At 38.9% G+C, this 15,354-nt stretch overlaps 1 protein-coding gene across 2 annotated transcripts; it reads left to right on the top strand.

Moving 5' to 3' along the window:
* Positions 1-2,244: 2,244 nt before the first annotated feature.
* On the top strand, positions 2,245-15,118 carry STEAP1 (STEAP family member 1). 2 transcript variants are annotated; one of them, XM_027539318.1, is made up of 5 exons: positions 2,245-2,336; positions 8,107-8,222; positions 10,538-11,050; positions 11,853-12,017; positions 14,757-15,118. In XM_027539318.1, the coding sequence occupies exons 2-5, from the start codon at positions 8,139-8,141 to the stop codon at positions 15,012-15,014; spliced, it is 1,020 nt and encodes a 339-aa protein (XP_027395119.1). In that variant the 5' UTR covers positions 2,245-2,336; positions 8,107-8,138; the 3' UTR covers positions 15,015-15,118. The 2 variants fall into 2 exon arrangements, with proteins under 2 accessions (XP_027395119.1, XP_027395120.1); XM_027539319.1 differs by lacking the exon at positions 8,107-8,222 and having other exon boundaries at positions 2,248-2,336.
* The last annotated feature ends 236 nt before the right edge of the window (positions 15,119-15,354 follow it).

Here is a 15,354-nt window from a genome sequence, read left to right as displayed (position 1 = left end):
CAATCATAGTGATTTTTAAAAGCATGTGCTATACAGGCTGACTCAGAGCATCTTCAGATGCTTTGGCCTTGTATTTCTCATAAAAGAAAAAAAATCTTTCCCTTCACCTCATACCCAAGTCACAGAACATATGTCTGAAAAAATTGCAGAAACTTTGTCTGTAATATTAACTCCTAATAGCTCAAAGTTCTTTAATACTATGTTTTTTTAATCCAGGATAGTGTTGCCTTTATAACTATACAAATCAATTAGTAAACAACTTCACATTTTCAATCATTTTACTTTGAAACATACTACATTTATTCAGTACATTTAAAAACTGAATTAAAAAATTTTCAGAAGTATGGAAATAAAAATTTTAGTATCATTAAAAGCAAAAGTATTTGGGGCTTGATGCCAAATGTTTTAATAAAAAAGAAAAGCAGTTTTAAGTGGACCTTGCTATAATTAGCCAATTTATATTAATATATTAACTTCCTTGCCCTCATCACATACAAAATAAATTATGAAAAAGTGAATGCCCTTTGTTCTACCAAATCTTAAAGAATAAAAGCATATTGCTTTGTCTGACGATTTAAGACCTACCATTGTTTTTAAAATTCAACAATGCTTAGACATTTAGCAATTTGTCTTAATTTTTTGAAATCTGTGCTACAAACACATGTATAGTTTTTTCTAAAACTTTAAAAAATGATTATTTTCTAGTTTCACTACAAATAAAAATTATAAGATTCTATTTCTACCACAAGGCGTCAGTCCTTGGTAACAGTACCCTTCAGAGAGTTTTACCACCACCCTGTGGATAGTTAATGACTCCAGAAAATTACATAGTAAAATATGAACAGCCCTAGGCGCCATAGGTACGAGTAAAGAACAATCAAGGAAAATGTGATTGAGAGTTTATTTTCCTTTTACTAATCAGATTAGTTCTGGGGATGTTGTACACCAAATCCTCAAATGTTGCAATTCAGGTCTGAGACACTCTATCCGGAAGAGGAGTAAATCCCGGGCTCATATTTGCTCTTTCTCCATACTGTCATATTTTAATTACAGCCTTAAACTTTTAAATAGTGATGGTAACTCTGCATTAGGCTCGGAGTGCTTGATTGGGTCAAGGTAAGGGAAGGTGGCTTGAATATCTGAGGTGGGGAAGGGAAGAAGTAAATGTAGGGTTTAAAGGTTTATTTAGCTATGGGACAGGGTTTGTGCGGTTTAGGGTACAAGATTTCAACAATTTAGAGGGCAAAAGAGAATCGGATTCAGATTTGTCAGTTGTATATTACAACCACTTCAAAAATTTGCTGTGAAGTTTAAGATAAGTTAGCTAAGCTCTAAAGCAGTCCATCTCACAATGTGATCTGAGAGTGCTTAAGCATTACTGGGAACTGGAGAATTCATGCCCCTTCCCACATCGACTAAAGAAGAAAAGAAACAGCAGAGGGAGAGGAAGGAGGAAAGGTAGCTAAGTCGCTTCAGTCGTGTCCGATTCTGTGTGACCCCATAGACGGCAGCCCACCAGGCACCGCCGTCCCTGGGATTCTCCAGGCAGGAACACTGAAGTGGGTTGCCATTTCCTTCTCCAGGAAAGGTGGGCGTGGACAAAAATCAGTGTTTTAAATAAGCCCTACAGGAGATGTACGACTTCCCAGGTGACTCGGTGGTAAAGAATCTGCCTGCTAATACCGGAGACTCTAGAGACGTGGGTTTGATCCCTGGGTAGGGAAGATCCTTGGACAAAGAAATGGCACTCCAGCTTTCTTACCTGGAAAACTCCACTAATAGAGGAACCTAGCAGGCTACAATTCATGGGGGTCACAAAGAGTTGGAGACGATTGAGCTACTGAGCCTGTACGCGGGCGCTGGCGCATACAGCCGGGCGATTCAAGTTAGAGTTTGAGAACCACTGCTTTAAAGAACTGTATGAATGTTCAATAGTTGGGAGATTAAAGAAAGGCGAGGAGAAAGAAGGGAGAGAGAGACGGAGAGAAGGAAGGTAAAGAAAAGGAAAGGAAAGAAAATCGAGGATCGAGAGGGGGCGGAGTCGACCTCAGGCAGAGGACCCGGCTCTCTGAAAGGAAAACGGGAGTGGTCGGATGGCTCGGTAGGGGAAAAACCTAAGATGGGTTCTGGGACCTCCCAGGACTGTCCAGTCAAGTAGGAGCCTGGCAACGCCGGGCACCGGCAGGTGGCGCTGGACGGGCAATTGACAAGGAGGCGGGGTCTGCCCCGGGAGCTTAGGCAAGCTCTCTGAAGGCACGGGCGCCGCGTGGGGCTGACTGGCACCTCCGGGCTGGCGCTGTGGCCGCAACTTACCGTCAGGTCACGACGAGAAGCGGGTGAGTCCCTTGAATCGTTCTGGTTCCCCTTGCTCCCTGCCTCTGGGTGTCCCTGCGAAGCCGGGCGCCGGCTCCTAGCCTCGGGAGGGGTGTAGCGGGTTGCGATCCGTCCCAGGACTCGGGCGGCGGCGCTTGTGGGCGAGCACAGCTCAATTTGCCCCTTGTGAGCCGCTTCGGGACGCGCTGCCTTCCAGCGAACTCTCCACAGAACACACAGCTCCATTGAGGCCGGTCCAGGGGCTGGCAGACAGGGACTCACAGAAGAACATTCTCGCTGGGGACTCAGGGGATATGATGGGTTGTTAAGTTTGTCCTAAGGTCGAGCTCTGATGGCAAGTTTTCCAACTTGGCAAAAGCGTCACGAGTTTGTATAGCATTGATGAATGATTGGTATACAGCACTTAAAATCGTGCAACTTGTCTTCAGGGTTCCTGTAACAGAAAGTTTTTATTTTAAGTCCTGGGAACATTAGTCTGACTCTCAGGATCTGGTTGGGGTTCAAATTCCCTCCAGTCAATCAAGGCTTTATATTTGTCAGAGGTCAAAACCACTGGAAGAAGTTTGTAGACATAAAATTTACCAACACTTCCAAATTCCCGACTCTGTTCTTTTTTTGTTTAAAAACTTTTTCTTCTTCTGTTAATAAAAGTTCGCTCATTTAGCACAGAATGTTAAGCACAGGGAGGAAGCAATGCCTAACAACACAGCCCAGTGAAGAAAAATATCTCCTGTTCACATAGTTAAATGTGGTAGTTTGCAGTTGAAAGTATAGATAGAAGGTTTGGAAATGCAACAAAACTCACGATGTATCCCAGTCATTGAGTTTCTTCATATTCTAAATTCTTTGACATTAACATAGTCAGTTGGGCTGTGTTAATATTTAGCAGGAACCTCAGGTCCGGCTACAGCAAACTGGAACAGTCACATCAGAAATACGCTTTGGGTTTTAATGGAGATGAAAGAAATATACTTTGGGTTTTAATGGATCAAATTCTGGAGTTCCTAACATCTGAATACTGTGCTGTTTCCTGTTGTTTTTGTTGATGAAAAAATTTTATTGTAGAACTTAAATTATACATTTGGTTACTGTGTGAGGGAAACCAACATACTTTACTTGACTGATATTTTCTTGGCTTCAGGGCACAAAGAGGACTGTGGGCGACACAGTTAACAAGCGCCCTTGCCGCCTGGGGTTTTTCCTTTGCTCTCCCACATGGTCTTCCTACCACACAGATGAATGGTTGGATACCTCCACAGGGCCACTCCGGCTTTGCACCCAGATTCTGTACACAGTGGCCCTCAGTCAGCAAATTCTGCCAGCTTGCTAGATGCCCCAGGGCCAGGGCCAGATGAAGCCTTCACCCTTCTCATGCCTCCTTCTGTCCATAAAATTTTGTCTTCCTTTCCTATACACTGCACTACTGTGTAGTCAGTTCTTGAAATGTCTGCCTTGTCTCCTAAACTTTGAGGTTTTTGAAAGCAGAGTCTTCATCTCATTTAACTTTATATTCCCACTGCCTACCTTGTTCACAGTATGATTAATGACTTAATATTGAATAAGTATAGATTTGTATGTTACAATCTTTACCATCCTGAAACTTACAGTTAAAACATCTTCTAAACATAGTGAATTATTTGTCTTTGATTACAATAGATAGAACTTGTATTCCTAGTCACATGCAAACTCCCAAATTACCACAATAATAATGTTGGTTAGATCACCAAATGATTTGGAATAATACTTCTTAAGGAAATAGATTATAAACTGCTCCAGAGCAGACATGAAATCTCTTTTCTCCTTTTCCTGCTTATTGTTGGTCATAGGTTTGCATTCATAGATACTTGACGATTGGCATATGCTGTACTCGAAACTCTTTCAACTGCCAGTGATACACACCCAACTCAAACTAACAAGCAAAATAGGTAATATATTGGCTTGTGTAACCAAAAAATTCAGGATCTGGTTTCAGAGACTCTATATACTTGAATATGCCAGGTCTCTTCTGTGTCTGTCCTCATTTGTTGCCTAGGCTCCTGTGTGTTGGCTTGCTTCTGTCCTGTTGAAGACACCTTCCTCCTTTCAGCATGCAGAAGAAGGCATGGAGGCTTGTATCATCCCAATATAACAAAATGTTAAACACATTTTGTATTTATCTTCCACTTTCAAATATAAATATATCAGAGAAGGACTCTATTTGGCTCAAATAGAGATGTGTACCATCTCCCGAATAATCAGTGTGATGAACAGAATAGAGAACTGTCATTAGTCAAGACTGAGTCACATGCCCATATCTGTGGCCAAAAGAGGGCATTTCTTTGGATAGGAGATGTGTTTTAGATCATAAAAATAAGTGGGAAAAAAATGTGGGTAGACCAAAACAAATAATTTTATCATGAATATTGTGAAATTTTGAAACAAGCAACAGATGGAAAATGTTCTCAGAGCACTTCAACAAAGGCACATGTTGGCATTATGTAAAGATGGCTCCACTTTATTCTTTGTGAAGCTCAAACCTCTAAAAGTTGGAGAACGGGGACCACCCCCGCCCCTCCACGCCGTGGTCCAGTGGTGAAGACTCTGTGTTTCCAATACAGGGGATGCAAGTTTGATCCCTGGTTGGGAACTAAGATCCCACATGCTGCCCAGCACAGCTAAAAATTAAAAACAAATAATTATTTTAAGTTGGAGAATGTTTTGATGTGTTTTAAACTACTGGAAACAACTTTCCACTTAATAAAGTATGACAAGTGGTCTAAAATCCCATGAACAGCTGAGCCTAGAAGGCTGTAGTCCATGGAGTCACAAAAGACTCAGCCATGATTTAGCGACTAAACAACAAAAACAAAATTCAGAAACACTTGGAATGTTTCTATCAGTCAAATGGTTGTATAGATAATCTGTTTTCTTATTGAATTTCATAATGGACAAATTGGTGATGTATTCCTATGGAAATAAATTTAGAACTAATAAAACAGTGAATAATATTGTGACATCATATGTTTCCCTTTCCTAAAAAATGTTACACCAACCCCAGGTGAAGATCTGTGAAGGGTGTTAAAGAAAGTTCAGTTCAGTTCAGACCCCATGGGCTGCAGCACGCCAGGCCTCCCTGTCCATCACTAACTCCTGGAGTTTACTCAAACTCATGTCCATTGAGTCGATGCTACCATTCAACCATCTCATCCTCTGTCCTCCCCTTCTCCTCCTGCCTTCAATCTTTCCCAGCATCAGGGTCTTTTCAAATGAGTCAGTTCTTCGCATCAGGTGGCCAAAGTATTGGAGTTTCAGCTTCAACATCAGTCCTTCCAATGAATATTCAGGACTGATTTCCTTTAGGATGGACTGGTTTGATCTCCTTGCAGTCCAAGGGACTCTCAAGAGTCTTCTCCAACACCACAGTTCAAAAGCATCAATTCTTTGGCACTCAGCTTTCTTCACAGTCCAACTCTCACATCCATACATGACCACAGGAAAAACCATAGCCTTGACAAGACAGACCTTTGTTGGCAAAGTAATGTCTCTGCTTTTTAATATGCTATCTAGGTTGGTTATAACTTTCCTTCCAAGGAGTAAGAGTCCTTTAAATTCATGGCTGCAGTCACCATCTGCAGTGATTTTGGAGCCCCCCAAAAAATAAAGTCTGCCATTCTTTCCACTGTTTCCCCATCTATTTGCCATGAAGTGATGGGACCGATGCCATGATCTTAGATTTCTGAATGTTGACCTTTAAGCTAACTTTTTCACTCTTCTCTTTCACTTTCATCAAGAGTTTCTTTAGTTCTTCTCCACCTTCTGCCATAAGGGTGGTGTCATCTGCATATCTGAGGTTATTGATATTTCTCCTGGCAATCTTGATTCCAGTTGGTGCTTCATCCAGCCTGGCATTTCTCCTGATGTACTATGCATGTAAGTTAAACAAGCAGGGTGACAATATACAGCCTTGACGTACTCCTTTCCTGATTTGGAACCAGTCTGTAGTTCCACGTCCAGTTCTAGCTGTTGCTTCCTGACCTGCATACAGATTTCTCAAGAGGCAGGTCAGGTGGTCTGGTATTCCCATCTCTTTCAGAATATTCCAGCGTTTGCTGTGGTCCACACAGTCAAAGTCTTTGGCATAGTCAATAAAGCAGAAATAGATGTTTTTCTGGAACTCTCTTGCTTTTTCCATGATCCAGCGGATGTTGGCAATTTGATCTCTGGTTCCTCTGCCTTTTCTAAATCCAGCTTGAACATCTGGAAGTTCACAGTTCACGTATTATTGAAGTCTGGCCTGGAGAATTTTGAGCATTACTCTACTAGTGTGTGAGATGAGTGCAATTGTGCAGTTAGTTTGAGCATTCTTTGACATTGCCTTTCTTTGGGATTGGAATGAAAACTGACCTTTGCCAGTCCTGTGGCCACTGCTGAGTTCTCCAAATTTGCTGGCATATTGAGTGCAGCACTTTCACAGCATCATCTTTTAGGATTTGAAATTGCTCAACTGGAATTCCATCACCTCCACTAGCTTGTTCATAATGATGCTTCCTAAGGCCCATTTGACTTCACGTTCTAGGATGTCTGGCTCTAGGTGAGTGATCACACCATCGTGATTATCTGGGTCATGAAGATCTTTTTGGTACAGTTCTTCTGTGTATTCTTGCCACCTCTTCTTAATACCTCTGCTTCTGTTAGATCCATACCATTCCTGTTCTTTATTGAGCCCATCTTTGCATGAAATGTTCCCTTGGTATCTCTAATTTTCTTCAAGAGATCTCTAGTCTTTCCCATTCTATTATTTTCCTCTATTTCTTTGCACTGATCGCTGAGGAAGGCTTTCTTATCTCTCCTTGCTATTCTTTGGAACTCTGCATTCAAATGGGTATATCTTTCCTTTTCTCCTTTGCTTTTCACTTCTCTTCTTTTCACAGCTATCTGTAAGGCCTCCTCAGAGAGCTATTTTGCTTTTTTGCATTTCTTTTTCTTGGGGATGGTCTTGATCCCTGTCTCCTGTACAGTGTCACAAACCTCTGTCCATAATTCATTAGGCATCTTTTATCTGGTAGGAAGTGTGACAAAATAATTTCCTTAGGGCTAAACCAGGAGAGTGCGCATGTCAGTGACTGAATACATCTCAACAACCCCACTGGAAAAATACTAGAAATGCGTGTCTTACCAACAAAACCACGTCTGTAACTCTGATGGGAAAATGGCACACTGAATATAGAACATTTCAGTCCTTCATGGTGCTATTAGGATTCACCTTACTAGACTGTCTATTCTGTTTGTTTTCTGAAACTAAGAATACATATCCCCATAAAATCATTTCACTATTGTTTCAGATTCGTGTCAACCCCAAAAGTCTATTAAAACACAGCTTCCTGAAGTATAATCTTATAGCATCGAACTCTGTCACTGACAATATTGTTACTCTTGAAAAACTGCATTCCCAATTCTATTTATCTTTGAGGGGAGTTGACTTTCCTCCAAATGAACACCTGAAGTTAAAGTCTCCTAAAATAAAAGGCAACATCTGACTCTTTGAATTCCATATAGATACTTGGGTCATTCATTGCACTGATAGCTGGACAAAGAAATACACTCACTATTGACACAAGAGCACTTGTTTGAATTTTTACAGATTATAATGTGAGGTTAAATGAGTCAGTCACTGTATTTTAAACTGTATTTTCTCACACTAGCCCTCATATGAGTTAATTTTTCATATTTCCCTATCAAACATTAATATCATAAATAGCATAGACATGAAGACAGTAATTTTTATTTTTATAGGTGGCTGAAGCCATACTATTTTATAGAATTAAATGGAGAGCAGACAAGACATCACAAACCAAGAAGAACTTTGGAAAATGAAGCCTAGGAGAAATCTAGAAGAAGATGATTATTTGGTAAAATAATAATTAAAATCTATAAATAATTCAAATGTTGTTCAGTATCTCCTAATGTTATAAAGAAGTGATTTTCACCCTTTGCTCTGATTCCTGGTACTGATATTGTGATGGGTAAAGGGCACTGTGGGCTATAAGAGAAGTTATACCTTGATGGTCATGAACTTAGCCAAATAACCTTGAATAAGTCGCTGAAAATCCAGATCATCTCCAAGGCCCTTCCAATTCTTTCTAACATTCTGTGGGTCTAAGGTTTTTGAACAAGTCATCACTGCCCATATAACAGTAGTTTCGCAAATGTGCTTTTTCATAGGCACATGGCATCTTACCAAGAGATCATCAAGTTAATTGATGATTCACTATTTAACCAAATAAATTCAATTTTGGAATAAGAATCATCTGTCACACTTTTACCCCACATCAAGATTAAATGCTTTTTATTAACTTATCTGACTTAATGAGTGGTGGAAAATATTGGTTCCAAACTTTTTACCTTCCCAACTGATATCAACTACAATTTTAACAGAAAGTATTTATTTTATCTTAGTTATCTTAATAGAAAAAATTAAGTAGTACAAGTAGATACTGTTTAAAATGTACATAAAATCATTTTCATTTTTTGAGTGAACTGTCTTGCTTGCTGTCCCATAATTCTTCACCCTTAACCAGAAAATTGATCTCAGTGGACTATTTTAAATGCAGAGATGGCAAAATCTATATTATGCTCAGCTCCCTTCTAAATGAAGTAACTGGAAAAATTACTGGATGTAGCAGTGATTTATTACTGAAAGTAAAAGTCAAAGGTCAAGAGGTCATTTTTAAACACGAAAAATGATACAGAACTATGTGAATTAAAGTTACTCTGCAGAACGTGAGGAAATAAGATAATCACTATCATTTTGAGCATTAAAATGTTATAGGTCTGCATATAGAGCTATAAGAAATTAGAAATAACATATTGAGTGAGAAATTTATTCATAAAGTAACACAATATGAAACCCTGATATAAGTTCCTATTTTTTTTTAATTTGCTGCTGTATCAGTCAGTTGTGGAAGTGACAAACTTCTCAATGCAAATTTTTGAATCGTTGACTACCTATAAATGCAACTGGGTAAAGAAATATAACTTTCTCAGGAAATAGATCATCCCTGTGGGATTTAACTCCTTACATAGTCTTTGTACCATTTAACAATTTATCTGTTAGTATTTATACAAATGAAATATTTTGTGACTATAAGTCTATGGGATGGGGGAGAGAGAGAAATTGGGAGACTGGGCTTGACATATACACACTACCAAATATAAAATAGATAATTAATTAAAACCTACTGTACAGCATAGAGAACTCTACTCAATAGTCTGTAATGACCTATCTGGGGAAAGAATCTAAAAGAGAGTGGATATATGTATACGTATAACTGATTCACTTTGCTGTACAGCAGAGACTAACACAACATTGTAAATCAACTGTACTCTGATAATAATTAATTTTTTAAAAAGACTACATGATGCAAATTACATGTTTTTATCTAATAGTAACGACTGCGTTATTCCTGGCCCTTTGTACTTGAATGAATAAAGAATTCATTCTTCAGATCTTCACAAAGAGTTGTCCAAAAGAATTATAAAACAAATACGACTATGATAATTTATAAGTGTTATTATTTTTACCAAGGATTACTGGATTTTTTTTTTTTTTTAGTTTTTCGGTTTTTGTTTCCCAGTTGCATTATTTCATTCTTTTATGCTTTTAAGATAGAAACACAGTGGTCTGAGATCCAGTGAATGTATCTGAAGCATATATTTCTTCTGACTTAAAGAAAAATGAGTAACATAAATTATGGAGAACCCCAACAAAGAGAAGGAAATGGCAACCCACTCCACTATTCTTGCCTAGAGAATCCTGTGGGTAGAGGAGCCTGGTGGGCTGCTGTCCATAGGGTCGCACAGAGTTGGACACAACTGAAGGGACTTAGCATGCATGCATGCATTGGAGAAGGAAATGGCAACCCACTCCAGTGTTCTTGCCTGGAGAATCCCAGGGACAGAGGAGCCTGGTGGGCTGCCATCTATGGGATCACACAGAGTCGGACACGATTGAAGCTACTTAGCAGCAGCCAACAAAGATAGGATATCTAAGTGCACCTTTGATCATTGCCACGTAGTGTATGCCATCTTCAGTTAATCAGTATCCGAAAGTAGGGTTCTAAATGTCCTTTTTTACTGATAAGCACAATGAACAGTAAGTAATTAGTTTGAGAGACATCCCATTGTTTTGTTCAATTTTAAGATGTTTATTTTCTTTCCTTTGTAGAATAAAGACTCAGAAGAGATCGGCATGCTGAAAAGACATGTGCTTTTGCACTTGCACCAAACAACCCATTTTGATGAATTTGATTGCCCCCCAGAGCTTCAGCAAAAACAGAAACTCTTTCCAAAGTGGCGCTTGCCAATTAAAATCGCCGCTATTGTATCATCTCTGACTTTTCTCTACACTCTTGTGAGGGAAATAATTCACCCTTTTGTGACTTCCCATCAACAGTATTTTTATAAAATTCCAATCCTGGTCATCAACAAAGTCTTGCCAATGGTTTCCATCACCCTCTTGGCACTGGTTTATTTGCCAGGTGTGATAGCAGCAGTTGTGCAGCTTCATAATGGAACTAAGTATAAGAAATTTCCGCGCTGGTTGGATAGGTGGATGGTAACAAGAAAGCAGTTTGGTCTTCTCAGTTTCTTTTTTGCTGTACTACATGCAATTTACAGTTTATCCTATCCGATGAGGCGATCCTACAGATATAGGTTGCTGAACTGGGCATATCAACAGGTAGGATGACATGGCTGACCATTAAACTAAAAAGTCTAAGTCTCCTAACAAATCAACTCTTTCTTATTTTAATAGCAGTACCCCCAAACCTCTATTGAAACCCTGTGTTGGGAAAGTATTCTGTTCTAAAAAAAATTTTTTTATAACTCTTTACTAGGCTTGGTTGTATAATTCTACATGAGGAATGTTTTTTAAGCTGAAAATAGTAAGCTACAACTTTAACAACACAAATAAGTGTTTTGTTCATGGACAGAGCCACATTTCAATCTTCTACCACCCTCAGAAGGTTTATTTTTAATGCTAACTCTTAGTATTTTCTGCTTCTTTACCACATATGACAATTCTAACCATTAGCTATTATATAAATTAATAAAACAGATTATATAAATGTTGCATTCAAGGAAGGAGGTTAATAGCGCCTATGTCATTTCTCTTAGAGAAATGCAAAAAATACCGTCATAAATTTGTGGAAGCCCCTAGTTATCAGGGGGCTTCCCTGATGGCTCAGACGGTAAAGAATCCGCCTGCAACGCGGGAGACCTGGTTTCAATCCCTGGGTTGGGAAGATCCCCTGAAGGAGGGCGTGGCAACCCACTCCAGTATTCTTGCCTGGAAAATCCCCAGGGACAGAGGAGCCTAGTGGGCTACAATCCTTGAGGTTGAAAACAGTCGGACGTGACTGAGCAACTAAGCGCAGCTAGTTATCAGGTCCTCCACAGCAGAGGGAGCATGGAAGGAGGTTCTTACACTGGAAACAAGTGTTGTTTGCATATTTTTCCTTCCTCTTTTCACCCTCTGTTAGGTCCAACAAAATAATGAAAATGCCTGGATTGAACATGATGTTTGGAGAATGGAAATTTATGTATCGCTGGGAATCGTGGCACTTGCAATACTAGCTCTGTTGGCTGTGACATCTATTCCATCTGTGAGTGATTCTCTGACATGGAGAGAATTTCACTATATTCAGGTAAATTATATACAAAATAACTCTGACTCCTCAGCAAGGTAAATCTTTTTGTGCTTATACTGTCATCAAGTGTATAGACTTTAGTATATGGGCTTCCCAGGTGGCGCTAGTGGTAAAGAGCCTGCCTGCCAATGACAAGGAGACATAAGAGACCAGGTTCAATCTTGGTCGATCCCTGGGTTGGGAAGATCCCCTGGAGGAGGGCATGGCAATCCACTCCAGTATTCTTGCCTGGAGAATCCCATGGATAGAGGAGCCTAGCAGGCTACAGTCCATAGGGTAGCAAAGAGTCGGACATGACTGAAGTGACTTGGCATGCATGCATATAGACTTTAACCCATAAAAAATAACATGGTTTTCCAATAACGAAGATCTCATACTTGTTCCAATTAAAAATGTGCTCTTCTGTCATTTTCCCTCTTGCTTATAAATACGGGAAATGTTTTTTAGACACATACAAAAGGCATTGCTCAAAGAAAAATATTATTTCTAACATTTGAAACTCATTAGACCATTTGCTATCTGTTTAATAACAACAAATTTGATGTTTTAGAAATTCAATATTGTTTACTTAGTTCTCCAAAGATAGAAAGAAAAAAAATTTGTCTGTCTCTGACTTTATTCATGCCTTTTAAGTTACATGGCTTTGTACTATCCTCCTTGAACTATGGCATTTTATCTACCAAACTATGGAATTTTATCTATTTTAGTATCTTATTTTAAAGGCTTCTTTTTCCAAGTTAATTTTTTTGTAACTTACTCACTTGAAGTTTCTCAATATTCTTGGAATTCAAAATTATCTCAAATTCACCAAGGTTAACTTGCTAGTGGTAGATTATACCCTAAAAAGAACAATGTGCCAGAAATCACAAGGGGATCCATGTCACAATATTCAAAAGGCTGAGCTTAATTCAGTCCTAAGCACTGCCAAGATGCTAAACCACAGTGTTCTATCTTTTATGAGTGGACATCTTTAGAAATCTCACAAAGTCAGCTAATCCTCACTGTCCTTTCTACACATCCATGCATATACTCCAACAGACACTTTAATCATCTGATTAAGCTGGAAAGAATGTCTCCCTCTGAATTATTCAACTGTGGTTTAGAGATGGTGCCATGTTTTCCAAGCACAATAATTGCTGATTTTGTTGGTTTAGCTTGATAGCCATTAAATATTAGCCAATAGTCTATTCCTCATTAAATAACTTTCTTCTTACACTGCTCTGCCTGCCACACATATGCTGTGCGTCACTTTACATATTTAATGATAAAGTCAAGCACTATGTCTAGACAACCCATCCCATTCCACTCAAGGTACAACACGTAGCCCATACTGCTGCTGCTGCTGCTAGGTCGCTTCAGTTGTGTCCGACTCTGTGCGACCCCATAGACGGCAGGCCACCAGACTCCCCCGTCCCTGGGATTCTCCAGGCAAGAACACTGGAGTGGGTTGCCATTTCCTCCTCCAATGCATGAAAGTGAAAAGTGAAAGTGAAGTCGCTCAGTCGTATCCGACTCTTAGGGACCCCATGGACTGCAGCCTACCAGGCTCCTCCGTCCACAGGATTTTCCCAGGCGAGAGTACTGGAGTGGGGTGCCATTGCCTTCTCTGACCTAGCCCATAATATGTACACAATACAAATTTGGTAAATTAATCTCCAACCAACTACATATATTTTTTAATTAATAACCTAGAAACTTTTCATTAACAATCCAAGAACTGATTACTCTATGATTTACCTTGGACATTTATATCTAAAAACATAAACTTAGCTATTTGATTGTATTCACTGGGGCTTATTCACTGCTGAATAATTGTGAGTTGGATTCATTCTAGCAGTCTAGTGAATATTTCCCATAAAGTGAATAGAAGTCAAAAGATATCTAGAAGAACTATTGTCAGAATGCCATGAAACTACATAGGTGAACAATTATTTTTAAAACTTTGTCTGGATGGTGCCAAGTATCCTAGTGCAAGCTAAAATTTTTCTTCACGTCTACGTCTACATATCTGTTTTGTTCAAACATTGAGATAATTGTTAGTGTTTTTCCACTTTATCAAAAATGTTTGATTTTTTAAACAAAGGCCAAGATCATTCACTTTAGTATGAATATACCAAAATCATCGTCAATAACTTTGTTGTTGTTGTTCAGTAGCCAAGTCATGTCTGACTCTTCATGACCCCATATACTGCAGCCTGCCAGGCTTCCCTGTCCCTCATCATCTCTTGGGGTTTGCTCAAACTGAATCACTTTAGTTGCCTTTATAATTGACAAAGATCACTAGTACCAAGCTGATTTTGCACTGATCTTCAGTCAACCTACAAATATTTATTGAGAACCTAAAACGTGCAAATCATTGTGTTGATTCTACAGGGATCCTGTGATGATAAGACAGAGTTTCTGAGTTTAGATGTCTCTTGTTAAGCAGAATTAAGGCAAATACACAGGGGATAGAGCATCATAAAATAAATATCATAAGAGAGAAAAACAAGATATGGAGAAGGAGAGGACAGTGTTACTGATTATCTGAGACCAAAAGGAGAATGGTTGTGAATTTTCTCAAATAGCCTGGAGACAAAGGCATTACCCACATGTAGAAAGAGTGGAAAAAGATGAGTGGATAATAACAGATGAATGGAAGAATGTCTAAGCAACATAACAGATCTAGATGATATAGGATGAAATAAACTCTTAATGAACCATTCTCACCAAGATAATTCTTTTTCTCTTTTGCAGAGCAAGCTAGGAATTGTTTCCCTTCTGCTGGGTACAATACATGCATTGATTTTTGCCTGGAATAAATGGGTAGATATAAAACAATTTATATGGCATACACCTCCAACTTTTATGATAGCTGTTTTCCTTCCAATTGTTGTCCTGATATGCAAAGTCATACTACTCCTGCCGTGCTTGAGGAAGAAGATACTGAAGATTAGACATGGTTGGGAAGATGTCACCAAAATTAATAAAACTGAGATGTCTTCTCAGTTGTAGAATTGCTGTTTATACACATTTTTGTCCAATATCGATATATTTTATCATAAACATTTCAAATTTGTATTTGTTTAATAAAATGACCACTTGAGGATCTTAACATATCTCTTTGTTTATGGGTGATGTTTGTAATGTGTGTATTTCCTTTCAGATTTGATTCAAAGTGAGAAATTAATCTTTAGCACATTCCATATGTTCAGCAAAGCTGAGCATAACAAAATAATCACATCTGATTTATCAGACTACATAACATTATAAATAATAAAAGGCCTTAAAATATCAGTCCCTGATACTCCTTAAAAGTTATCATGAGCCATGAAAAAAGATACTATCTGATGGC

This window comes from Bos indicus x Bos taurus, chromosome 4 (genome assembly GCF_003369695.1).
Source record: "Bos indicus x Bos taurus breed Angus x Brahman F1 hybrid chromosome 4, Bos_hybrid_MaternalHap_v2.0, whole genome shotgun sequence".
Taxonomy (NCBI): Eukaryota; Metazoa; Chordata; class Mammalia; order Artiodactyla; family Bovidae; genus Bos; species Bos indicus x Bos taurus.
Note: the sequence above shows the minus strand (reverse complement) of the source record. Positions and strands in the feature narration are given on the sequence as shown.